Genomic DNA, 26,569 nt, shown 5'->3' with positions numbered 1-26,569 from the left:
TCCCCTCCCTATCCTCTCTCCTCATTCTTTTCATCCCTCTCTTTTCAGTTTTTTCTCTCTCTTTTTCCCTGTTTCTCCCTCTATATAGCTGTCTCTATAATTCTCTCCCTTCATCTCTCTCTGTATTCCACTCTTCCTCCCTCTCCCTCCCTCGATCCCTCTCTCCACCATAACAGTGGGTGTACTAAGCAGGGATTAGGAGCGATTGGAGTGCTGACGTTGGAGCTCTTCCGCCACGGCCTCATCCCCTGCCGTACCCCAGAGAGGGCTCACTCTGCTGGGCTACTCTCTCTGGTCTGCCTGGCCTCTCAACGGACTCCCCAGGAAACAGCTCCACCATGCCTTATGCCCCGCTGGCTTTAGTGCCTGGCCCTGATAGATGTATGGCTGGACCCTGGAGGGTTTTCAGTACGGCTTCTCTCTCTTTCTCTCTCTGGAGTGGCTTCCTGGCAAAGCTTCTTCTTCATGCTCTATCTCTCTCTCTCTGTTTGAACGAGGCTGGAAATGTATTTCCTTGCTCTCTCTCCCTCTCTCTTTCTTGTTCCTCTCCTTCTCTTCTCTTTTTTGCTCTTTCACTCTAGCGCCTTCTCCATCGCTCTCTTCTCTCTCTCTCTCTCTCTCTCTCTCTCTCCCCTCTCCCTCTCCTCTCTTCCTCCCCTCTCCCTCTCTCTCCTCTCTCCCTCCCCTCCCCTCTCCCACTCTCTTTCCTCTCTGCTTCCCTCCCTCTCCCCCCCTCTCCCTAAACATGCTTTGTTGTGGTGAGTCAGAGGAGGACACTGTCGGATTGAAATGACCTGAGTCACAGGAGCTGATGAGTAGCGAACCTCTGCAGCAGTTCTCCTCTCTGTGTGAAGGACTCCATCGTTGACTCACTTTGCGTGCCTGCGTTTGATAACAGATGCAAAGAAAGGTCAAAATGGCCGCCTTTGATCCTGCGTGGATAGTTATCCTGCTAGTGGGCATGTGGGGGTGGGAGGGGACCCGTTCCTCGAGCGTTCCTCACCATCATGTGGGTTCTGGTTCGTTTTCCTTCTCATGGCCCTCTCTCTCTCTCTCTCTCTCTCTCTCTCTCTCTCTCTACCCTCGCCATCTCTCTGTCCTCTCTCTCTCTCTCTCTCTCCTATGGCTTTCCCTTGCTCCAGCCACTGTGATTAATACATAAAAGGAGAGATCTCTGATAGGCTTCTCAATCAGCATACTGGAGACTTTATCCTGCTCACTTAGATCACCACGTCAGCCTTTGAAGTCAAACTGCAGAGAGGAGGAGAAAGAGAGAATAGAGAGAGAGATAGAAAGAGGGAATGAGAGAGAGAGGGAGGAAGATGGGGGAGACAGAGGTAGAGAGAGAGAGGGATAGCGTGAGAGGGGGATAAAGAGAGAGAACAGAGAGGGGGGCAGAGAGAGAGATGGACATACATTTGAGATGGGAAGAGGAGTGAAAAGACAATGTCAGCTAGACAGGGAGACAGACAAAGAGGAAGGAGAGAATGGAGTGGAAGAGAAGAAAATGAACTGACAAAGAGAGAGAGGGGGTGGAGTGAGAAATGGAAGGAAAGAGAGGGATGGAGAAGGGGGTTGGGAAAGAAAGGGGGGAGAGAGAGCAGGAAAGAGAGAGAGTCAATGTGTGCAGTGCTGCCCTCTGGGGATGAGGAGAATATTCATAGCGGCGCTTGTTTCAAGTTTGTTGATAAGCTAATATTTGATTTTCCTTCTCCCTCGTTCCTGCCCTCTCTCTCCTCCTCTCTCCTCCGTTCTGCGCCTTTGTTTGTTTGGGGAAGTGGAGTGATTACCGCCCTGTCAATAAGAGCTTCATCTCAATCTCTCCTCCCTCTTTCATCCCATCTTCTCTCTCTCTCCTCCTCTACTCTCTTTCCTCCCTCTCTCTTCCCTCTCTCTCCTCTCCTCTCTCCTCCCTGTTTATATCTCACCCTCCATTGCTGCTCATGTGCCGTTCACACACAGAGTGAAGGATCTTGGGAGTTGTAGTTTTCGCAGCTTACATAGAGACATTTTGAGCGATGGGTCACAAGAGTGGATTACACAAAACATACACACACTCACACACGTATACTGGCACACACACACACACACATTCATTCACTCAAACACACACACTTTCACTCTCAAACACACATGCCCCTAAGCTGTACTGAGACTTCTATAGGATGACCGTTGGGTGAACTGCTATAGATGTGCTCTGAAGACTTTGACAAGGCCTCACTTATCATCTCTACGTCATCTCAGCAGCCTTCTCCCCCCCATCCCCCTCTCTTCCCCTCCTTCCCCATCCCCCTCTCTTTCATCTCCAGTCTGTTCTTGCGACAGAGGTCAACGTACAGCACCTTAGCAGAAGTTAAGAGGTAGTAAATTGACTAACCGTCCCTCCCCTCCCCTCCCTCCCCCTCTGCATGGTTAGGCAGCCAGCTCCAGTTGAGGTCATCTTTCATAAATTGACGGTGTAATAACCTGGAGGGTTTATGCTGGGCCCTGGCCTGTGTGTCCTCTGACGAAGTTGAGGAGAGTGTGTGTATGTTCTCTGAGGAAGTCGGGGAGAATGTGTGTGTGTGTTCTCTGAGGAAGTTGGGGATAGCGAGGAGGAAGGGAGACAAAGTCAGCCTCTCTTTAACAGCCTGGCCAAATACAGAGTTTTATCAGTACCCGGGCTAGTCTATGGTGTGTGTGTGTGTGTGTCGGGGACGGGCCTGTTTATATTACCCTTGAGACTGTTGATAAGCAGTCCTCTGAGCTGCTGTCTGGCTGGATCGCGAGATCTCCTTCTCTATCTGGCTCCAGAGCTCCACACATCCTCCAGACCTCCCTCCAGACCCCCCCAGTCACCCCTCTCTGTCCTGGGCTTGTCTCTAAGCCAGTCTCCCTGGTCCCTCTGCTGTCTGACTCCTCTTTCTCCCCCTCAGGCTCTCTCCATCGCCCGCTCTCTCTCTGTCTCTCTCCCTGCCCTGACCCCTCGACCCCAGGATGGAACTGTACGGTGTCCCATCTGTGACATACTTCTCAGATCTCAGGAGAGAGAGAGAGATAGAGAGACAGAGAGAGAGATATAGAGAGAGACAGCGAGAGAGAGAGACAGAGACGGAGACAGAGAAAGAGAGTCTGCCAGGGAGGAGGGCTTGTTCTGACTGACCCCGCACAAAACAGGACACACACCCACCCAGATGCACACACACAAAAGCGTGTGTAAGTGCACAGGCTTTTGTGTGTGTGCATGTGGGTGGGTGTGTGTCCTGTTTTGTGCGGGGTCAGTCAGAACAAGATACAGTGAACATGCGCACACACACACGGACGCAGACAAAAAGCCTGCACACTTAAACACACATTCAGTGAACTCCCACGTACATATACACAAAAGCCACGTACACACAGACCGGAACAAGCCCCCACACACACTGGGTTGTTGCTAGTGTGTTTACAGACAGACATTTTGTCTCCACAGTGGGAAGGAAATAAAGCAGACCCGGTTGTGTGTGTGCGTGTATGAGCTTGTGTGTTTCAGCACATTATGTGTGTGTGTCTGGACAGCATGTGTCCGTGTGTGTGTAGGTGTCTGCAGAGTGTGTGTGTTTTCAGACTGTGTGTGTGTGTCTCTGCAGTGTGTGTGCCTACACGTCCGTTCTGGGGGGTGTTGACAGCAGACCATACATGTGGGACCAACCAGCACACACACCACCCTGCACACACACCACCCTGCCTGCCAGTACCCAGCCCACACTAGCACACACACTCCATCCCTCCGGAGGAAACACACACACAACCTACTGCCAGCTGTCCCATACGCACATGGAGGGCTCTGGATTGTACACATTTGTGTGTGTTTGAGAGTGTTGGCACTGTTGGCTGCGCGTGTACAGTACAGGTGGACGGTACTGTGTGTGTGTGTGATTGTTCAGCTGTTCCTGTTAGCTTGGGGTCCACAGGTTGGCTGCAACAGAGTTCCCTGCTAGCCTGTTAGCCTGTTTACTGCTAGTCTGCTAGCCTAGTGTTCCCTGCTCACCTGTGTTGCTGGTGTTACTGTCTGTTAACTCTCCAACATGGCCTTTTGTTCTGGAGAAGGGAGCCGCCTTACAGACAGACAGACAGAGAGAGAGAGAGAGAGAGAGAGGCTCTAAAAAGGTTCTTAGGAACTGAGTGGTCATCTTCACACCAGCACCTCATTAAGAAAATAAACTGTTAATATCATCCTCTCCTTTTTCTCTCTTCCTCCCTCTTCTCGTTCTGTCTCTCCCACTCTCCCTGTTTCTCTTCTTCTCTCTCTCCTTGTCTCTCTCCTCTCCTCCTTCCCATCTTCTTTCTCTGTGTCTTTCCCTCCTCTCTCTCTTTCTCTCTCGCTATTTGTCTCCCCCCCTCTCTCTACATTCATCTGCCTGGAGATTCATCCCCTCATCTCTCTCTTCATCAGAGTGTCATTGAGGGGAGTCGTTCAGCTCTCCAGCCTAATAACTGCTTCTGAGATGGAGAGAGGATAATGTTATTGACTTCCTTATATCCCTGCCAGATAGGGCATGTGTGTCTGTGTGTGTAAATGTGTACGTGACTGTATGTGTGTAACTGTGTGTGCATTCATGTGTGTGTGCCTGTGTATGCCCGTGTGTTTGTGTGTTCAGACGGTCAGATGCAGAAAAGCCCCATGCGGGTAGGACGGCAGCTTCAGGATGGATTAAGGGGTCAGCAAATGTGATTGTGTCATGATGGAATCAGCTCATATACGTGCCTCCAGATGGAGTGAAAGATTATCACAGTCCCAGTAATGGCAGACAGAAGTGTTACAGTAAATATCACTTTAATCAATGACTCGATGGTAAATGATTCTATTTACCTGTGGATGAAGAAGGTTGATGTGATTGCACACAAATACGATATTTTTAGGACAGGTACAAATAGGACAGGCACATGTGTTTTTTGTACACTACAGTATGTATGCTCACATCTGCACACACACACACACAGCAGCTATCAGTTGGATGGATTGCAGGGACAGATGACTGGTACATGTACGTGTGTGTGTGTGTGGATTGTCCTATAATTTTAGAAATCCTGACTGGGGGGGTATCTGGGGAATACAGAGAGAAAGTCGTTAGCCCCAACACAGCCCTCAGCCTCCTGCAACCTTTACTGATGCACGCTGAGGTGGAGATCGAAGGAGGGAGAGAGAGGAGAGACTGAGAGGGAGAAAGAGAGAACAGGGAGAGAAAGAGAGAGAGAGGGGTGAAGGGAGAGAGGAGAGAGAGAAGGAAAAAGATACCCTGGCATAGTGACTGGCCTCTAGCGTACGTGTCAAAGCCACGTGAGCAGGGTGTTGTGTGTGTGTGTGTGTGACATGCCTGTTTGTCATTAGTGTTTACCAACAGTGTCCCTCCTCATGCTTTCCCATACAAAGTTCTCAACCTGAGTGTGTGTCAGTGTGGAAGAAGCTTGGTGGAGACAACCTAACAGGATAGAACACCTCGTTTTTCCGTCCAAACCCTTCAGTAACAGAAAGTGAGATGGAGAAAGAGAAAAGGAATGCTTTCTTTTTTGTACCCTGAACTAATGGAGGATTGTACCAACATACACACACGGAAACACAGTCACACAGTGTTTAGGCTACAGGCTACAGCTGGTTCTAACTGGATTTAAAGGCACAGTAAAGTCTTGAGTGAGTTTCTCTCCCTCTCTCTCATCATCTGTCAGGGCTCCAGAAACATCCTCTTGCCAGAGACAGGGGACTTTACTGGTGCTAACCTGCATGGATGAATCAGATGAGTCATGAGTAGATGACAGTGGAACCATTGTGCCACCACCTGACACCAGAAGTGAAAGGTTAAATAGGGAAGGTTAAATAGAGTTCTAGGAGATCTGCTCTAAACGGCTATAAACGTGTCCGCAGTGACACTAGGGTGGGCGATAGGAGCACTTTTTTTCAAGTGCTCCTATCAACAACCGTCACTGCTTCAAACAGTGTGTTCGGCAGTTAACGTGTAGCGGTGTTACGGAGCGTAGCTGATCTGTGATCCGCAAACAAACACAAACACACGCACACAAACATTGGTGCACAAAACCCCCGGAACTCCCTGAATCTGGACGCAAATCTGCAGTGAAAAGATACTGACTTAGATGTGTGCTGTGTTTTTCTAGTGCTAAAGGTTCAATTGAGTATTTACAAGCACACATTTGCTTTGACCACCTTCAGTAGACCATATGCGCATGTCTTTTTGTGGACGGATAGAGCAAGCTATTTGCAAAAGGAGGTTGTGTTGTGAATGTTGAATCCCAACAAATCATTCCAGGATGCTCGTATTGCAAAAAGCAAAGAAGAAGTAAAAAGCGCAGTGACAGTTCTTGCTAGCTGAGGAGCGGACGGTGATTATTAAAAATAATATTCAAATGAAAAAGCAAAGTTAGATAATTTTGTGTCCTTTATTGCTGATCCGAAAAATATCCGTTCCGTGACTCAAAACCGCAGTTTGATCCGAACTGTGAGTTTTGCAATCCGTTGCACCACTGTTTGTGTGTGTGTGTGTGTTTGTTTGCATGTGTGTGTGTGTGTGTGTGTGCACGTCCTGACAGAGAGCGATGTGGGGAGGAGCAGGCCAGGCCTGCTGCTGACAGGAGAGATAATGGCCAATCAGACGCCTCTACGATCTGGATGACTGACGGGCCTCCGGGACCGCCTGTCACGCTCCGCCTCCGCCCGCAACACACACACACACAGACAAGCACACACACATACGCACACATGCACACACACATGTGCATAAACACACACACACACACGGATATACACACACTTACAAACATACACACACATGTACAAACACACACGCACACATACACCCACACAGGCATGTTGAACCAGTGAGTAAGGATCTTTCAGAGAGAGAAAGCAGCTTGTGGAGGTGGAGCACTCATCCAGAATCTCATCCATCCCTCCCTGGTCTCTCCTCCCCTCTCTCTTTCTAACTCTCTCTCTCCTTCACTCTCTGTCTCTCCTGCTCTCTCAAGGATGAAGGATGGATGAGCGCAGGGTGATCTCATCCCTGCATTGTGTCTGCTCCTTAAATATGGCCGCTGCCGTTGCCACAGTTGTAAACGGCCTCAGTAACCATACAGCAATCAGCCTCTCTCAGTTTCTTTTTCTCCTTCTCTCCCTCCCTCTCCCTCCCCCTCTCTCCCTCTCCCCTTCTCTCCCTCTCTCTACTTCAGTATGCGCTCTGCACCATTGCCTCGCTTGATGGGATCGGACCTCAGGCAGCATTCCCCCATCCCCCTATCCCTCTCCCCCCCGCCCCACCCCTCCTTCCTACTCCCCCCCATCCCTTCCCTCCCCTCCTCTCTATTCCCTCCTCCCTCATCCCTACTCCCCTATCTCCTCATCCCTTTCCCCTCCATCCCTTCTCCCCTCCTTCCCTCATCCCTACTCCCCTATCCCCTGATCCCTCCTCATCCCTTTCCCCTCCATCCCTTCTCCCCTCCTTCCCTCATCCCTACTCCCCTATCCCCTGATCCCTCCTCATCCCTTTCCCCTCCATCCCTTCTCCCCTCCTCCCCCCATCCTTTCCCCCCTCTTCCCCGAAAACAGGAACTCTGAACCCTGCTTTTGAGTTTAGACAATGGTTATCTTTCTGTCTACGTAGTGAAGAGCAGCCTTGTGCCTTACCCGTACACGAGTGTGTGTGTGTGTGTGTGTGTGTGCGTGCTGCTGGGAGTAGGTGAGGTATTATCTGGAGAAGTAAGGTTTATCTAAACCCACAGATTAAAGTGCCAGGGGAACTGTGCTCCTCAATGCAAGACTGCTAGGCTAATACTGTCTGTCACTCTCCTTCCCTGGAGACAAGTGGGAACTCTCCCTCTATTTTTCTGTCTCCATCTCTTTCCCTGTCTCCTTCCTTCTATCTCTCCCTCACTCTCGCTGTCTCCCTCTACTTCCCTCTCTCCTTCTTTCTCTCGGTCTCCCTCTGTCAGTTGTATAGAAGTTCTGAAAGATCAAAAGACAAACACACAGGAACATTCTACTTGAACTTGCCTTGTCACAAATAGAGCTGTCACAGGACTGACAAATGTGTCCACAGACACGATACAACTTATTAATGTTGATGTTCACTCCTTTGCAGATGTTGTTGCTGCAGATGTAATCTCTTTGTGGTGAGGCGTGATTTACTGGGAGTGACATCATCCAGGATGGCCCTGATTTGAATTCACTAGCTGCTCATTGTCGAGCACTGGCACAATTAGCGTTAGCTTTAGCAGCTATAGCATTTGCAGTCTGTTTGATAAAAAGACGACTGGCTCAGATATGCTTCCCACTCATCCTCTTTTTCAGTGAGGAGGAAAGGAGGGAGGCAGAGGAGAGAGAGAGGAGAGTGAGAGACTGACTGAGTACATCTTTAGTCATGATTTAGCCTCACTGTGTGGGACGATACAGTTCCAATCCTCCACAGTCCCCACTCCTCCTGGGTGCTTGACGATTAGCTAATAACAGAGTTTAGCCTTTTCTATTTTTAGGACTGGTGTTTCCAGTCACAGCTAGAATGTGTGTTGTGGGAATGTTTGGCAGGCTCAACCAGAATATTTTAACTCTTACCACAGCATTTCTAATGTCAGCCTAGCATAGCTCAACATTGTGTAGCCTAGTCTAGCCTAGCCTAGTCTAGTGTGGCCTAGCGTAGCCCGCTAATGCTGGCGTACCAACCCAGCAGCCATCTCTGCAGTGAGGCTAATGGTTTTGGCAGCAGTACAGCTGTTGAAGCTAACCCAGTCTTTTGCTAAGTCTCTCCCACCAACGCCTCATCATTGAGCTCATCTGTTTTCTTCCTGAGTACTTATCAGGGCTTCTCAGCCCGACGCCGCGAGCAGGGACTGTAATACCCTGCGCTGATCAGCAGAAGGTCAGGGTCACAGATTCTGACTCGAGGGGTCCTGGAGGTCAGGCTGGGGAATACGCAGAGGAGTGGGGATGCGGGGGGGGGGGGAGATGGGGGGAGGCGGTATAGGGAGAGGACATGGAAATGAAGAAGCTAATTGCTTCCAGTGGATTTTGAAATCAAGCCCCCGGCAGTGGACGGCTTGGCACACGGATGGAATATTGATGACGGGTGAAAAATCCAGAAATGACCTGCTGTATGATCGATATGAAACCCTACAGTGTGTTGGCTGGGTGTCCACAGACGATACACACACACACACTTTGACACTCTCACACACACACACATACTCATACACACACATGCACACGGATACTCAAATACTCACACACACACGCTTTCCCTGCACTCAATACACTAGAGGTTCCATTTTTACTGTGGAAAACAATTCAGTTCTAGCTATTAGTACTCAGAGAAATGACTTTTCTTATAGTCTAATCATTCGGTTAGTTTACATTAAACTATTGCAGACATGGGATGTCTGCTATTGTAATTTTTAACACAAATAACCAAACTGGATGTGTGAGTATGTTAGAGCAGCTATGCAGCAGAAGTAGTTAGACCAGCAATCTGAGTGGCAGCCCTGGTTTTAAGGCTAGACAGTAGCTAGTTGGCAGAGCTCATTGGTATATCATTTTACTGATGTAGCATAGCTACAGTGCTGTAACAGCTGTCATAGCTGTGTACTGGAATGTTTGTGCATTGGTAGAGTCAAGGTTAAAACATATTTGAATGAAGCAGAACAAAAGTACATATTTTTATGCATTTAAATAAATTATGCTGCGAATTTGCACTGCTTTGGTGAAACTCGGTACACTGTATATACAATGAGAAAGTCCTCCCATATGAGCCCCTAAGTGATATATGTTTCTAGAAAGCTTCGCCATCAAGGTAAACAGTTATTCATTAATCATTTGTGAAGTGCGTCTCTCCCAGTGATTTAAACGGAGCCTGGAGTGACATTGGAAGCCCTTTGAAGATGGATGCTTCATTCTGAATAGGTTACGAGACTACATAATGAGCATTACACAGAGAAGTTACTCACTAACATTAGCTCTGCTATCATTGCTGTTTTCCTCCAGCATTGAATATTTGCCATTGTGTTGTCGGTGACTTTGATGTTGTATGGTTCCACTGAGGGATATTTGAGGACATTCAAACTGCTGGCTCTAATGATGGAGGCATCTGTGATTTGTCCGATTGGAGACATAGAATCAACAGAGTCCACTGGGAGTCCCCTTCTCCCCTTCCCCCTCGCTCCTCTCCTCCTCCCTCCTCCTCCCACGCCATCCTCTCCTCTACTCAGCTGTGTGAGAACGTTCTGGGCTCCAGGAGGTGAGCTCCTTGACCTGAATCCTCCCTAAGCCAGCTTGCTCTCTTCCTCCTCAACAATACTATCCTGTTTACTAGGAGCTCAGATGGAGAAACTCCAGCGCATACCTCTTCTATTCCAGCATGCACTGCAGCCCCCAGTTCCCTTTACAGATTGTACTAAGCATTACAGCTGTGTTTTGGTAGATATCGATCCTTCGGAAGGTAAATCCAAAATAATTTAAGCCTACAGTATGAGCACTTCAGAGCTTCGTAGAAGGGGCTAACAGACACAAACCTTCATGAAAAGAAAACACATCTCTTACACAAACACACACACCGAGACTGAATAGTATAGTGTACACCATGCTGAGGCATTGATAGATTCAGGGCTCAGACTGCTCCGTCCTCCTGGACCTCTGGGCTAGTTAAGAAGCACGAGTCAGACCTGGGCAGGAAACCACTGCCTACAGCCTCACCCCCAACGAGAGAGAGAGAGAGAGAAAGAGAGAGAGAGAGAGAGAGAGAGAGAGAGAGAGAGAGAGAGAGAGAGAGAGAGAAAAATAGGGGAGAATCTGCCCTGTCCTCTCATGTCTGCCTGTCTCAACTCCCCCTTTCTTACTCTCTCTCTCTTCCTCTCTTTCCACCTCTCTCTTCCTCTCTCTCTCTCCCTCCCTGGTAGGGAACTCGAGAGCGTAGACCAGGAGTCCCAGCGGTGGTGAAGTGCTGCCAGGAGTCCATAAAGGAGCAGAACTGCGGGGTGATTAATGTGGATCATTAGAGGCCCCCATCATGGCCCCTGTGAGCCATCATATGTAGCCCCGCCCCTGGGTTTTAAAATAATGTATTCGCTTAGCGGAGCTTTCACCCGAAGGGATTTGAACCAGAGCACATCTTGAGGAGCAGTCAAGTGCTGTACCGGTGAGCTACACCCATCCCCAGCAGGGTTGCTCTTTGGTACTGTGTGATGAGAGAGAGAGTGATGTGAAGGTGATTCGCTGATTCATGGCTGAGGGAAGGAGGGGATGTATGGATAGAGGGATGGAGGTTGGAAGGAGACTGGTGTTAGTGACCATGGCTCTGTTCAGTCTCTGCTCCCCTGGGAGGGATCACAAGAATCACGTTTGTTGAGGTCGTTTGTCGCTGAGTCATGCTGGGTGTGTGAGAGGTAAACTGCTGATTCAGCGTCTTCCTCGCCCTCGCTGCTGTGGTTTGTTCCGCTGTCCGAACCTGTCGAGATTTGCTTTATATGATCATGTACAAACGATTAATTTTGCTGCCAATTGTATCTGTACATACCTCGCCGAACGTCCCCCCCAAAAAAAGCCTTCAACTTGAACGTGTTCCTCTTGTCGTTCTCTCCGCAGCGAGGGAGGAGAACGTGGCCACGTTCCGAGGCTCGGAGTACTTCTGCTACGACCTCTCCCAGAACCCCATCCAGAGCAGCAGCGACGAGATCACGCTGTCCTTCAAGACCTGGCAGAGGAACGGTCTGCTGCTGCACACGGGGAAGTCGGCCGACTACGTCAACCTGGCACTGAAGGACGGGGCCGTGTCGCTCGTCATCAACCTGGGCTCGGGGGCCTTCGAGGCCATCGTGGAGCCCGTCAACGGGAAGTTTAACGACAACGCCTGGCACGACATCAAGGTCACGCGCAACCTGAGACAGGTAACCGCGGGAGACGGACCGGGATTGGTCGAGGCTGATGAGGAAGAAGATGAGGAGGATGAGGTTGATGTGCAGGAGGATGAAAAGGCTGAGGAGGAGGATGATGAGGAAGTCTTTGGATTTGAATATAGTTTTGAATATAGTCTACTGTGTTTCCACGCACTCAAAGTGCTTTTCAACTGGAGTAAAGGGTGTCACATTGAGATTTGTTGTTCCACCGAAGCGTATTAAACAGAGTTATGAGGGTGACATGATGACTGAGCATGTTGAGTTATCTCTGCTTTTTACCAGATGCACTGGCTCTTAATTCCTCCTTCGCTGGGGGAGTGATTATGGAGACGCGTTGAGCCTGTGATGGATAGAGTAGCGGAGATGTCTGTGTTCTCTCTTCCTTATCTTGGAGTCTCCTCCTCCTCCTCTCCTTCATTTAGACGTGTCTGGGCTCCTGTCCTCTCTGGAATGACGGGTCTCTTAGAACCGGCTCTCTCCTCTCTGTCAGGGAGAGACCGGTAGCCTTCAGAACACAGCAGGAAGTGCTTTCTCCTTGTTGGCGGGCAGAAGAGAGGACTGGGGGCTGTGAAGCTTCCTGTAGCTCAGCTGTCCGACGGCCTTCTGAAAGTGGAGGAATGAGTTAGAGTCTGAATCCACCCCACAGACGATCAGACGTAAACCTAGCTGGTTCATACTGACAGTGGCGTGATGTGAAATGATAGGAAGACATCTGTTTCGCGGACGAGGTGCTGTTAGATAGTGAACATGAGTACTTCTTCGAGATCACAAACGTTTGTGGTAGACGGTTTCCCGGCGGCCCAGCAGAGCTGCGCTGTGAGGACTGTGTCCCGGATGGTCACATGGGATTGATGTCATGCCGAGTCATGTGATCGATCTGTAGCAGGACAGGTGAGGAGAGGGAAGGTGGGAGGAGAGGGGAGGCGAGAGGAGAGAAGGAGTGAAGAGGAGTAAAAAAGGAGATGAGAGGAGAAGAGGTGAGGAGCAGAGGAGAGGAGGAGAAGATAGGAGAGGAGGAGAGGAGGAGAGGAGGAGAGAAGGCGAGGAGAAGAGGGGAGTATTTAAGGGCGTTCTGTTTGTCCTGACTGTGAACTGCTGCAGGTAAGATTCCACAGGGCTTATGAAGAGACTTTAGATTCCAGAGCCCCAGAGCTGAGGGAACTATCTTTGTTCCCCCCTCTCTCTCTCTCTCTCTCTCTCTCTCTCTCTCTCTCTCTCTCTCTCTCTCTCTCTCTCTCTCTCTCTCTCTCTCTCTCTCTCTCTCTATTTCTCTCTCTATCCTCTTTGGAAGACACGCTTTGTTAGACTAACAAATCATTCATGGAACTAGTCATTCTAACTACTAACAGTTATCTAACCTAACTAATGTACTAACATCCTAACTTCTCCATCTTTGGTTTTTATTTTATTTTGTTTGATCCATCCTTATTAACAACGTTTTTGTTCATTATTCCTTTGATTTCCTTTCTTCCCCCCCTTTTCCGGAAAGCAATCTGGCATTGGACACGCTATGGTAAACAAACTACATTGTCTGGTAGATATCATTCTTATTGTCTTTTTTTGGGTTTGCCGTGTGTCCCTCTCCCCCTCTCTTCTTTTGCTTTACCTTTTGAGTTTCATCCTAGACACTCTTATCAAAAAATGAGGAGATGGGTTTGTATTACCAGGCTTTCTTCACTTTGCAATTTCCTCCCTGCCTCCTTCCCTCCCTCCCCCTCCCTGCTCCCGCTCCAGACTCTCCCTCCCCCTCCCTGAACCCGCTCCAGACTGTCCCACCCCCTCCTTTCTCTTCTTTTTTTTTTTTTTCACTCCCGCTTTTACGTTTTTTTTTTTTTTTTTTTACGTTGCCACGAGGTTCATGGAGTCTCCGATCAACCTTTTGACTTATTGACCTTTTCCAGGGATTCTCTTCTTTTTTGATTTAAAGACCCCATTTTTTGTGCCGACTGTCGTCCAGAACTGACAGAAGCTTGCCTCAATCCCACAAACAAGATGGCCACCTCAACCAGCAGGCAACCACGTGCCGAAAACCAAAACATCCCCACTAAAACAACCTAACCTGATGGTTGATTAACACCCATTGCGGGAGCTCTGACAGTTGTTCCAAAACTCACTCTTGCGCATGGCTTGATATCCGTCACCTGTCACCTCTGACCTCTCACCCATAACCACTAACACTCTAACCAACTCACCTTCACTCACAGCCCTCCCCCCCACCTCCCACCCTTGTGTTGTGGCATGCTGGTGCCAGTGTTTGTGTGTGTGTGACCATGGTCACTGCCCTCGTCTTGACTGTGCATGTGCCCGCTTCCATGCGCTCGCTGTAGCTTTGTGACACATCATGCATCACATCATGTTCTCCCGCCACATGTACAGTTATACGTGTTCTGTGTTCTGGGAGACATAGAAACCTTGGTTTGCACTTTTGTAAAGTTGAGAAATCTCCCTTTGTTATGCATGAGTGTGTCTGTGTGTTTGTAAGAAAGTGTGTGTGAGAGTGTATGAATGTGTGTGTGTGTGACTGTAGTTACCGGAAAACCCCCCAAACCTAAGTCAAGTACAATCAGTTTGTCCTTGGTTGAAACATTTACTAACCCCCCCAACCTGAATCTTCAAAACCGAATGAGAATCCATTCTCTTACCCCCATCAAAGATAAAGAAAATATGCTTCCGCCATATTTTCTTTACCTGTCCTGTGAACCTATGACTAAAACTCATTCAAGAACCCAAAACGCTGTCTGATCCAAAACTACCTCTCCTACCTACGGCAACTAGCCAACCCAGATAGCTGAATCAGCAGTAGAACCCAGAGATCTCCAATCTAGAACCAAGCCGCAGAGCCAGGAGTGAGGTGTGTGCGTTCGGGGGGACAGGAGTGGCAGAGCGCTGAGTGTGACAGGTTGGCTTTGGGATGTGCTCTCCCTGGACAGGTGACCATCTCCGTGGACGGGATCCTGACCACTACCGGCTACACCCAGGAGGACTACACCATGCTGGGCTCAGATGACTTCTTCTATGTGGGGGGCAGCCCCAGCACAGCCGACCTGCCTGGATCCCCCGTCAGCAACAACTTCATGGGCTGTCTGAAAGAGGTAGGAGGAGCCTTTACACACACGCACGCACACACACAGGCACAGACATGCACACACATGCACACACACACTAGCACACACACACAAACACACTTCTGCAAGCACAGTCACAAATGTTGATGGTACACTAAGACACAGACACACCCCTACAAGCACAGTCACGCGCTAACAAGCACACACGCTAATGCATTGCGCATGTATGAAATGTACTCTAGATGCATACTGTACCATCCGCAGCATCCACTTAATCTGAATATTACTAGAGACGTGAAAGATCAGCGTAGTTTTCCCCCAGACACGGAGACCAGGGAGAAATGAAATTGCTTTATCAATTAAAGCTGCTGACTCTGCAGAGATGGTCTCAGCCATTCAATATCCCAGCTTAATGCAATTCATAACATTCACAGCATTTGAGGAGAAAATGCCCCCAAAATGGGTTCTGTCATATGTAATTTGCCTTCTCAGCTTGACTGCGGAAAATATTCGCGTCGGCCCTTGATCTGGCTGTGGAAGGCTGTAAACACACTGGATGCTGGGATGTTGTTTTGGGGTGTTTATAATATTTATAATTCAGTTATTGACTCCCCTGCATGTGGAGCCCTAAGCGCTGGCTCGACCCTGGTCCTCCTCCATAGCTCCCGCAAGTCCGTCTTCTCTCTCCAGATGCAGGACAGGGTGGGGACGGCGTTTAAACGCTGTCTCAGCCGTGCCCGGGGGAGTCCCACCGCACACATCCTGTTGTGGTTATTAAACAGGAACATGAGAACAAGCGATGTGTCACGGATGACAGGTGACGCCTGGCTTTGGAGATCCTGGGTTTGGAGATCCTGGCTTTGGAGATCCTGGGTTTGGAGATCCTGGCTTTGGAGATCCTGGGTTTGGAGATGGTCATTAAGGGGGAAAATCAAGCTGATTATTCTCCTCATCCTTGAGTGAAGCTGACTCTCTCAGCTGAACATTAAGTGTATGTCTGTGGCTGTACGTGTGCACCCTAATTGTGTGCTGATGATTGCTATGATCACTATGGGGAGATTGACCTTTAGCTATTATCAAATGCCAGGAGAGGCCACTAGCCATTCTATAATGGCAGGCGTCCATTAGTGACATTCCATCAGTTCTAGAACCACAGAGACTTAAAGAGCAACAATTATGCAGCCATGTTATCAAATTAGTTGTTTTCTTTTTTTTAAATTCAGAACAGTTTCGTGACTCTTCATACACAGATTAAACACGATCTCACACATGCACGCATTACTCTTTCTCGTCATCATTTCTCTCACTCCCTCTCTCTTTCTCCTTCCTTCCTTCCTTCCTTCCTTCCTTCCTTCCTTCCTTCCTTCCTTCCTTCTGTCTCTCTCTCTATCTCTCTCTCTCTATCTTTCTCTAGCTCCACTTTTTCCTTCATTCTCTTTCAACCCCTCCCTCTCTCTCCAACCTGTAATAAAAGGTTAGACAGACAGAACACTAATTTGGGTGATTTGTCACCCAGTCTGGACAGCAGGGACACCTCCCAAACATGCCCTTCATTCAGCCGGTCAAGCTTCTCTGACACAAACACACACACACATTAACACGCTCACACACACACAGGCTCGCACACATACACACACCCTTTTAGTGGTGGCATGGGGGAATGTAGAGAAAAGTCACCTTGTCTAAGTTCTTTTATCTGGTGACTGAGTGTTGTGTGTGTGTGTCCTCTGATTGGCTGTCTGGTCCTAATAATGGTGGCCTGTCCCAGCCTACTAATGACTCGCCCTTCCTCCCTCCTCCGCCTCTCCTCTCCTTCTATCCCTCTCTCTTTATGGTCCTGAACTGTGCTTCATAGGGTTGAATAGACTGCTGACCACACACAAACACATCACATGCACTATGTGCCCTGTGCCAGACTGTTAGGCACTCTCTCTCTGGATCTCTCTGTTTCTAATGTTTGGCCAGAGCACACACACACACACACAGCCGATGGGTGTGTGGCTGCAGTAAATGTCTCTGCTGCCTGTCAGAGTATAAAAGACATGCTGCTGTATTGTGCTCCTCATTTTCAGATGCTCTCATCCTCTCCCCTGGGTGATGCAGGGACCATGACGTCATCCACACACACACACACATCCACACACATCCAAACGCTCACACACAGACACAGCACACAGACACACACGTGTTCAGCCATGTGGGCAGACGCCTGGTCATGTGACCGGCGTCCAATCCCTGTCAAGCCAGCCTCAGTGATGGCTCTGGCCCCTAGGCCCTCATGGTGCCAGGACCTGGCTCTGCTCTGGGAAACAGCTGGTGGCTCTGCAGTGACGTTAACATTTTAGTCATTCAGTAGATGCTTTTATCCAAAGCAACACGCAAATGCTTCAAGAGAAAGTACAGCAGGAGACGACAGATCGGAAGTGCATGACTGACAGGGTTCGGGGGGGCTGGTCTGGTCAAGCTTGTGGCTTCCTGACCGGCCCTGCTGCTGGAGCGATCTGTCAGTCTGAGGAAGGAGGAGGAGATGGGAGTAGATGGGGGGGAGAGAGAGAGCGAGAGAGAGAGAGGAGGGGATGGGGGGAGAGAGAGAGCGAGAGAGAGGAGGGGATGGGAGGAGAGAGAGAGAGAGAGAGAGAGGGTGGTAGGGGACGGGAAAGAGGGAGAAAGAGAGGTTTAGCCAACAACTACACGTTGTGTATTTTCATATCACCTACCCTCACACCTCACACTCTTGTCTCTTCCACCCTGGCCGGTGGCAAGTTACCCACAATGCCTTGTTGGGCTCCCAACATGTAGTGTGAATGCATACAGCATCCTCCTTCTGGTGTCTGTGCGTGTCACAGCGCACATGATGAACGTCACCATCGTCACCACCCACACCTTCCCTCCCTGTCGCTGCCCACACGCCTTCCAAACGGCAACGATTTCCAATAATGATTACGTTTAATTCTGACTGTATCACATTCCCCCACACCCCTAATCCCTCCCCTCATCCCATTTGAAATAACATTTACACACACTGGGCCATTGTTATATTGATTTGCGTCTAGGTGCGCATTAGTCTCTTTGTGTATCCAGAGAAGGAGAGAGAGGGTGAGACAGTTTGAGAGACAGACAGACAGAGAGAGACAGAGACAAACGTACACAGAGAGAGAGAAACGGAGAGTAAGAGACAGTCAGAGAAAGAGAGAGACAGACAGAGAGAGAGAAAGAGAGAGAGATATAGCGAGAGAGAGGGAGAGAGAGACAGAGAAAGAGAGGGAGAGAAAGAGAGAGACAGAGAGGGAGAGCCTCAGCCCAGTGTTCCCAGTGTCAGCAGCTGGTGAGTGTCTTTACTCATGAGGAATTAGCTCCCCTTCCTCAACACAGAGGCTAAATCAGTACCAGAGGCTGCAGCCAGGGCTAAGGCCAGGGAGGACTCGCTGATTTAGAGTAGATTAGTGTGTCTCCTTCCTCTGCACCCAGGACACAATCAATACAGCATCAGGGAGGGAGATGGAGGAGCCAGGCTTTATGGACTCGTTACAGCCCCTGTGATAGTGGGATGGAAGAGAGGGGGAGCGGAGGGATGGAGGAGGTGAGGATAGGAGGGGATGGAGGAGAGGGCGAGAGGAGGAATGGAAGAGAGAGGAGGAGTGCGAACCGACAGGGCCAGAGCAGTCCCAGTCCATCCCTGTTTTAGAACATCATTACCATTAGTTTATTGATCGGCCAGGCAGAATGCCCCATCATATACGGCCCCAGCGTTGCTGGTCCAGCTGCGGGGCGGACAGGATCACAGCAGAGCAGGAGACACACAGCAACGCCAGGGAGTGAGGGAGTCTCCCCAGTCTCTCTCTCTCTCAAGGTCGAGGAACGTGACAGGGAAAACTTTGGCTGGCCTGATTCAGGGAAAGTAGCACAGATGCTGAGGAGAAGAAGAAAAAAACACGGAGAAAAACATGACCTTGGATTCAATGAAATCACTGAGAAAGTGTTGCAAATGATGGCCCAGTCACTGGTGCTCTAACAGGTCCTGGCCCGCATTAAGAAGAACATGGCTCGTGCTATAAATAGAGCTGACAGGATTGGCCTTTTCTCCATGTCAAGGAGACATGACTGCCATGCATAACACATGCAAGTCAAAATGTTACTCTGCACTGTGCTCTACTCTGCTGCTTGAACCTGGGTGATTAAAACGTAATTAATTGCATGAGCGCTACATGGCCCTTTTAAATTAATGACAAACAGTAGTGGGGACATTCTCAAGCACTTTATTTGTCACGCTCCATGCACTACTCAAGTGCATGTGTTGGTACGTGTGTGTGTGTGTGTACACTCAGAGACTTACACACACGTCCAACCCCGACAGTGACACACAGGTTTGGTGAGGGTGTTTGCCAAGCCTTTAGGACTCCCTCTGTGTTTCCTTCCATCTCCTGTTGGATATTTACTCATCCAATTTTTCCTCTCTACTTCCCTCCTTCCCTCTCAATCTTTCCTCCCTCTGCCCCCTTCCCCCCTGTGCTTGCTTGTCTGTCTGGTTGTCTACCTTTCTGTCTGTCTATAACTCACTCTCTTTCTCCCTCTACTAGTTTCTCTCCTCCCTCTCCCTTGGACTCTGCCCCTACTCTCTCTCCCCCCTAGTCTCTCCCTCCACCTTCCTCTATCTCTCTCCCCGTCTCTCCTTCTCACCCTAAATCCCTTTAGGGGCACCTGTGTTGATTTACTGTCAAATCTTCCGGGATTATCTGTAATCCTGTGGCTGGCCGATCTGCCTGCTGACAGCTGTGCTTTCCAGCAGCACACAGCTGCTTGCCATGCACACAGCGCCACCCGAAAGAGACTTCTTCAGCACCAGAAAAAAACAACAACAAAAAAACATTAATTTTCTGCTTCACTGGATTTCTATCGACGATTCGTCTCCCCTTTTGTGGCATCTGACTGGTGCAGTCTGGAGTGTCGCTGTAGGGATTAGCAAGGCTAGCTTTAGCATGGGTAAACACTGTCTCTGCCTCTGTGGGCGGGTCTGTTTCTGCAGAGGTATCAATACCCCCCATTGGATGCTTTCTCTTCATTCTTTCCCTCTTTCAACTTAATTCCTATTGGTTGGAATAGTCACATGGCGTTCTGGAATGTGCAGATTCTGTCACCTTCACTAGCACTGGCAGATGTCCATGCTGACTCATCTGTTTGTACAGTAGCGTATGACAGTTTCACATGTGGAACAAATTGTGATTGAAAATGTTCCTGGAACATATTGACTGGAATAAATAATGTTTCAGCCAACTATCAGATAAATATATATAGAGAAAATGAAAATTAATTTGTGTCCGGTCTAGCTTCCAGCAATGACTCTGGCATGCTTTTCAGGAATACAGTACAAATGATTTGTAATACAGTAGATAAACTCTTCAAAAAATATGTCCACATTTTGCCTTCTCAGTTCAGTCCTTGAATGAATTCAGTGCTGCTGTTATATTTCATCTCTATTCCACTGAACTGTATTTACGACATATTGTTATGTGGTTACAAGGTAGTAAATCGAACCTTAATGTAACCTTCATGTAAAGCCCTCAGATCTCTAGTGGTTAACTGTTCTTGTTCGTTCTCCAGGTGGTCTACAAGAACAACGACATCCGCCTGGAGCTTTCCCGCCTTGCCCGCATTGTGGACCCCAAGATGAAGCTGCAGGGGGAGGTGGTGTTCAAGTGCGAGAACGTGCCGACCCTTGACCCCATCAGCTTCGAGACCCCCGACTCCTACCTCAGCCTCCCCAAGTGGAACACCAAGCGAGTTGGCTCCATCTCCTTCGACTTCCGCACCTCCGAGCCCAACGGCCTGATCCTGTTCACTCACGGCAAGCCCCAGGACCGCAGGGACGCGCGCGGCCAGAAGAACAACAAGGTGGACTTCTTTGCGGTGGAGCTGCTGGACGGAAACTTGTATCTCCTGCTGGACATGGGCTCTGGGACTATCAAGGTCAAGGCCACCCTGAACAAGGTCAACGACGGGACCTGGCATCATGTGGACATACAGAGAGATGGGCGTTCAGGTGACGAGGGGAAGGGGAAGGGGAGGAGGAGGAGGAGGAACAGGAGGAGAAGGAGGAGGTGTAATAAGAGGAAGAGGGGTGGAGGAGGAAAATAAAGTGGAGGAGGAGATGACAGAGGATGAGGTAGTGGCTAACTATGATAACAATAATGAATAAGGCATCAGGCTTGACGTGGCCCTACATCTGAATTGTTTAGAAAAGTATCTCACAGAATGCAATTGGCTACTATCTCCTTCTTGTGAAGGCCAAAAACCTTTCCCAGGTTGCCGTTTTTTGAAAACGAGGTGATTCATCACAAGTGTAAAGAGATACCTTCTTATGTGAAGCTAATTCCATTGGCCTGCAAGTCGTCTGACCCAGCAGGCAGGACAAGCAGAGAAGACATTACAGGAACATGATATTAAAGGGGAGGGTCAGGCTCAGCCTCCTGCCTTGGGCTCCAAACCCAATAGAACCACTCCATTTCCAGCCTGGTGCTGGGGTGTTATTTTATGTTGTGGGTTGTGTTATATATCAGTGTGAAACAGCCAATTTAGCCCCGTGTCAAGTCTCTCAGCGCTGAGTAATCACCCCCCAGACCAGCAGAGAGCTGGAGCAGGCTGGCTCTTCTGCAGTGGGGAGGGAACAAGACAGATATATGGATATGAGACTGAGTCCTGATCTAACCTATGAGGACTGCTCATGGGAGCTCTGCTTTCTAAATCTCCTCTTAATGAGACACTAGCTCGCTTGTTTACGTTTCCAAATAAGTTTCCTGACTTCCTAAACTATGTTGGAGTTTCTTTAGATAAAGATGTACTGACACACAACCACAATGCTAAGTTAACCCTCAATATCCTCATCCCTGCGCTCTCTCTCCCCATCTCTTCCACTCCTCCTCCTCCTTTCCCAGGCATCATATCGGTGAACAGCCGGCGGACTCCCTTCACGGCCAGCGGGGAGAATGAGATCCTGGACCTGGAGGGGGAGCTGTACCTGGGCGGTCTCCCTGACAACCGCCTGGGCCTGGGGCTTCCCACCGAGCTGTGGTCGGCCATGCTCAACTACGGCTACGTGGGCTGCATCAGGGACCTGTTCATCGACGGCCGCAGCAAGGACATCAAGGCCATTGCTGAGTCCCAGAGCCAGGGCGGGGCTGCTGCGGGCATCCGGGCGTCCTGCAGCAAGATGACAGGGAAGCAGTGCGACAGCAGCCCCTGTAAGAACAACGGGGCCTGTAAGGAGGGCTGGAACCGCTTCATCTGTGACTGCACTGGGACCGGATACTGGGACAAGACCTGCGAGAGAGGTGAGGCTGGCTGGAGGGTTCTGCCCGAGGCTTGTCAGAGTAAACCTTGATTTCTTCTGAAATCTATCTTGTTCACTTTCTTTCAGTCCTATGGGTTGGGTATGCACTAGCAGAGTCTGCACAACATGACATCAGCAGAATTTAGCAGATGCTTTCATTTCAAAGCGTCATACAGAGAGGGATTCAAAGTTGCATCCTCCTGTTCTACTGTCGAGTACTCTAACCACCGAGCTGCACCCACTCCTGAAGGTTATTTCTGTGCAGAGAGGATCTTCAAGGCCTCTCTCCTACGGACGTTTCTCCAGGTTTGGCCCGTGTGTTTGTGGTCCGGGGGGTTATGAAAGGAACAATTTGAGACGTTTGCTGGTATTTATAGAAGCTTTTCTGAAAGATTTAATAGGATTTGAATTCACCGCCAAGTGGCTTTGTGAGAAGGCAATGTTTCCAAGGGGGGTTGCAGAAGTGAAATTGAACTGGGCTCCCAGTGAAAATGCTCCCTGTGTGAGTCTGGGCTTTAGGAGCCTCGCTGCGTTAAGTCTTTATGAGGGTCTGGTCCATCAGGATGCTCGGAGCCTGGAAGCTTCACTGCTATCCCGGCATTGTTCTCCCAGATCCAGCCTCTTTCTCTATTTTACAGGGATTTCAAAGGTTCGAGAAATGGATTTAGTCCAGTTATAGGAACAACATCCTTGTAAGAACGCATACTTTTGGTGTGAATAATGCATTATTGGGGATGGGTTTATAGAGCTTGGTTTTTGAAGAGATGGAGGGGATTGTGAGGGAATGGAGAGATCTGGATTTCATTGAAATAAGCTTTCTGTATGACTGATGCTGTAGAAAACAACTGTAAAAAAAGTAAGCTTAAAGGACGTTGACATAGCTTTAATATGGATAATATGTGTTTGACTGTGCGATGATGTTGACTGTATAAAATTGTTTTAAAAGTTTGGATGGATGAAAAATGTTATGGTACATCCTACATATGTTGGTGAATCAATAAGGTATGAGTCAAGATGAATATTGGAAAACACACTGTCGGGGGGTTGGGGAGAACTCCTGCTATATGCTATTTGAAGGAATATTGACTCATCTTCAATCTGTCTCAGTAGAAGTATATAATAGCAGAGCAGAGTAAAATAAAGTAGAGTACAGCAGAGTGGAGTGCAGCAGAGTGGAGTAGATTAAAGCAGAGTTGAGTAGATAAAGGCAGAGTAAAGCAGAGCAGAGCAGAGCAGAGCAGAGTAGAGTAGAGTAGAGCAGAGTATAGCAGAGTAGAGCCAGGAAGCGTGGCTGTCCGATCGTGTTAACCTTGCCCGGGCTCCTGTGGGTTCTATTTCTGTAGCACACGGAGTGAGCTGGAGCTCAGAGCGCCTGTTCCAGCGTGAGCCAGCCAGCCAGCCAGGAGCACGTACAGACGTGTTAACACTCCCCCTCCCCCCTCTCGCTCTCTGTCTCTTTCTCCCTCTCCCTTCATCTCTCCCTCTCTCTTTCTCTCTCTCTCTTCACCCCCCCCTCTCTCTCTCTCTCTCTCTCTCCCTGCATCTCTCTCTCCCCTTTTTCCCTCCCTCCCCTCCTCTCCCCCTCCCTCCCTCCTTCACTCCCTCGGGGTCTCCTTCAGAGAGTGTTCTGGGTTTACAGAGTGAACAGGGCTGTAAACAGTGGATGCTATGTTACAGTTAACTTTTAACAGTTGTACAGCTGCTTTTATCCAAAGCAACTAGCAAATAGTGCACATAGAAAATATTGCAGAAGATGAAGGATCAGAAGTGTAAAATAATAGTATTTTGGTCGTCAGAGTCCAGAAGCAGTTTGTATTTACCAGCCACATTGCAAAGTAACCACATCTCACCTATCAGGCATGATGAACAAAACAATAATGCCACAGTGCATCTTTATTACTTAAGTAAAGTGCAGCCGTTCTGACCTGAAGGTATTGGGGATGATGCAGTGCGGATACATGCATTATGATGCAGTGTATTGTAAGACTATGGGCTTTTGCGGTCTACAGTATATGACTGTATAGAGTAGTTTATATGTTGGACTGTGTAGTGCTGTGTTGGGATTCAATTATATTCTCCTCATGTCTGTGGATGTTTTGGAGTCTAAATAGACCAATAACACAGTGGGTGGTGGTAGCATGACCTCATCTCTTTTCTGGTTCCTCCAGGCTATGGGTTTCCAGATCTGCTCTCTTGACCTTTGGCTTTACATCCTCAGGCGTTCTGCTATCTCAAGGTTGCCATATTTCCCTTATATATCTCCCCTGAGCCCTTTAAGATTCTAAGTCAGACAGAACTTGGAAGGATTTGTTTGACTAGATCGTTTGACTGCTTGGATCATCCCTCTGTTACGAAACAGACAACCATCAACACATGTAAACACACACACACCCACAAACTTCCTCAGTGTTGTGTTACCTCTCGGATCTGTTATGAAACTCACTGATCTTTGCAGATGGCCCAGAAACCGTACGCTGCTAAGGATAAAAGTGTCTGCTAAATGAATACATTATTATGATTTATTGTTAACGTAACCCTAATGTAAAGGTTTAGTTCAGTTCATCCAGTTAGGATGCTGTTTTAAGTGTTGCCAGTTGTTCTGCAGCTTGCGGCTGGTCCTGCAGGGGCAGTGAAGAGTGCTGTCTCTCCTGGAGAGAACCCTGGGCTGCTTCTGACAGAACCCAGTCACAAACTGCTGAGACATATTGATCAAGGAGCTCGCTATCGACTTACAACGCCATAAACACACCAGTAGAGTGCGAGACAAAAGACTACTTTTGACGACTGGATGAGATCGATGCTCTCTCCAGGACATTCTAAGAGAGGTAAAGCATTTATAGTGCTCTGAAACCCTAGGCTGGGTTTTTTGGATCTCCCAAGCTGTTTGATGTCTGCTCTTCTACCCTACAGCCTCTCTATAGAACAGCCCTCACTAGCTTCTAAGCATGGCCCACATGATGTTTTAAAACGGACGATGTACTGTAAAGTAATGATGATATCTATGTGGTATAGGTACGGTGTAGCTCAGTGGTTAGATTAGTTGTCTGCAGATCAAGAGGTTACAGGTTCAAATTCCCCCTGCACAGTATGGCACTTCAGGTGAAACCATTTGCTAAGTGAAATGAATAGGACCCATAGAATGGACGTATGTATGCTGGAGGATTCCATACAGCGGTATTGTGAAGTCTAGTCATTACTTAGAATTGGGCCAAACGTACATGCTTTCCGGATGTTTTTATATGTAGTCTATTGAACAAGCCACAATCTCCATGTACTTTGAGATTGTGTTATTTAATGTGAGATAGATTTAGACTGTTTCAAGACATCAACATTTTTTAGGTGAATCAGCAAAACAAGAACATCCAGCCAATTCTATTTTTACTGTGTCTAGTTTGGAGGCAATGTCTTCTTTACTCTCTCCCCCTTCTCTTTCTTGCCCTCCCTCTCCCCCTCTTCCTCTCTCCCTTTCTATCGCTCTCCCTCTTGCCCACTCTCTCCCTCTCTCCCTTTGTCTCCTACTCCCTCTCCTTCTCTTTCTCTCTACCTTTGTTTCCTTTCTCTCAATATCTATCTCCATCCCTCTCTTTCCCTCTCCCTCACTCTCCATTTCTCTCTGCTTTTACATCTATATTCTATCTCCTTATTTCTCTCCCAGTCTCTCTCCCTCTATCTCTCAATTTCCCCCTCTGCCTCTCTCTCTTGCACTCCCTCCCTCCCTCCACCTCTCTCTCTCTCCCTCTCTCTGTCTATGTTTAACCCAGCCCAGGAGACATGACAGCACCTGTGATCAGAGGTGTGCCCCTGTATCACAGAGACAGATGTAGAGTCAGCGGGTGAGAGTCTGTGTGAGTGCGTGTGTGAATGTGTGTGAATGTACACGATTGTGAGTATGTTTGTGCATGAGCGTACACGAGTTTGTGTGTGTGTGTGTGAGCATGAGTTTGTGTGTGAGTGAGTGTGTGTGTGTGTGTGTGACTCCACCAGCCAGTCAGTGCCAGACCTCCATGCAGGGGAGTGATGTCCAGACCAGGCCCAGCTTGGTGCCCCTTGGTGGGGCAAGGACCTGGAGCAGACCCCTGCCAAACCACTATGGCTGTGATCTGAATACTAATGGGCCCTGCTCGCATGGTCAGGTTCAGTCTGCAGCCCCTGTACAGGAAGAGGAGGAGTGAAGAGGAGAAAGAGCAGGAGGAAGATAATTAGGAATGACAGGAGGAGTAGGGGGGGATGAAGAACATAATGTTCTCTGTTTCATGGTACAAACATTGTTGTTTCA

General features: G+C 48.8%; 1 protein-coding gene across 1 annotated transcript in view; it reads left to right on the top strand.

Annotated features, from left to right (window-relative positions):
* LOC136947178 (neurexin-3b-like) overlaps nucleotides 1-26,569 on the top strand; it is a 191,904-nt gene that overhangs the window by 28,535 nt on the left and 136,800 nt on the right. The window contains 4 exon segments of the mRNA XM_067241068.1: nucleotides 11,594-11,895; nucleotides 14,835-14,996; nucleotides 20,568-21,006; nucleotides 21,899-22,294. Coding sequence (XP_067097169.1) covers nucleotides 11,594-11,895; nucleotides 14,835-14,996; nucleotides 20,568-21,006; nucleotides 21,899-22,294 — 1,299 coding nt within the window.

Source organism: Osmerus mordax, chromosome 8 (assembly GCF_038355195.1).
Source record: "Osmerus mordax isolate fOsmMor3 chromosome 8, fOsmMor3.pri, whole genome shotgun sequence".
NCBI classification, from domain to species: Eukaryota; Metazoa; Chordata; class Actinopteri; order Osmeriformes; family Osmeridae; genus Osmerus; species Osmerus mordax.
This window is presented reverse-complemented; position numbering and strand designations above follow the sequence as displayed.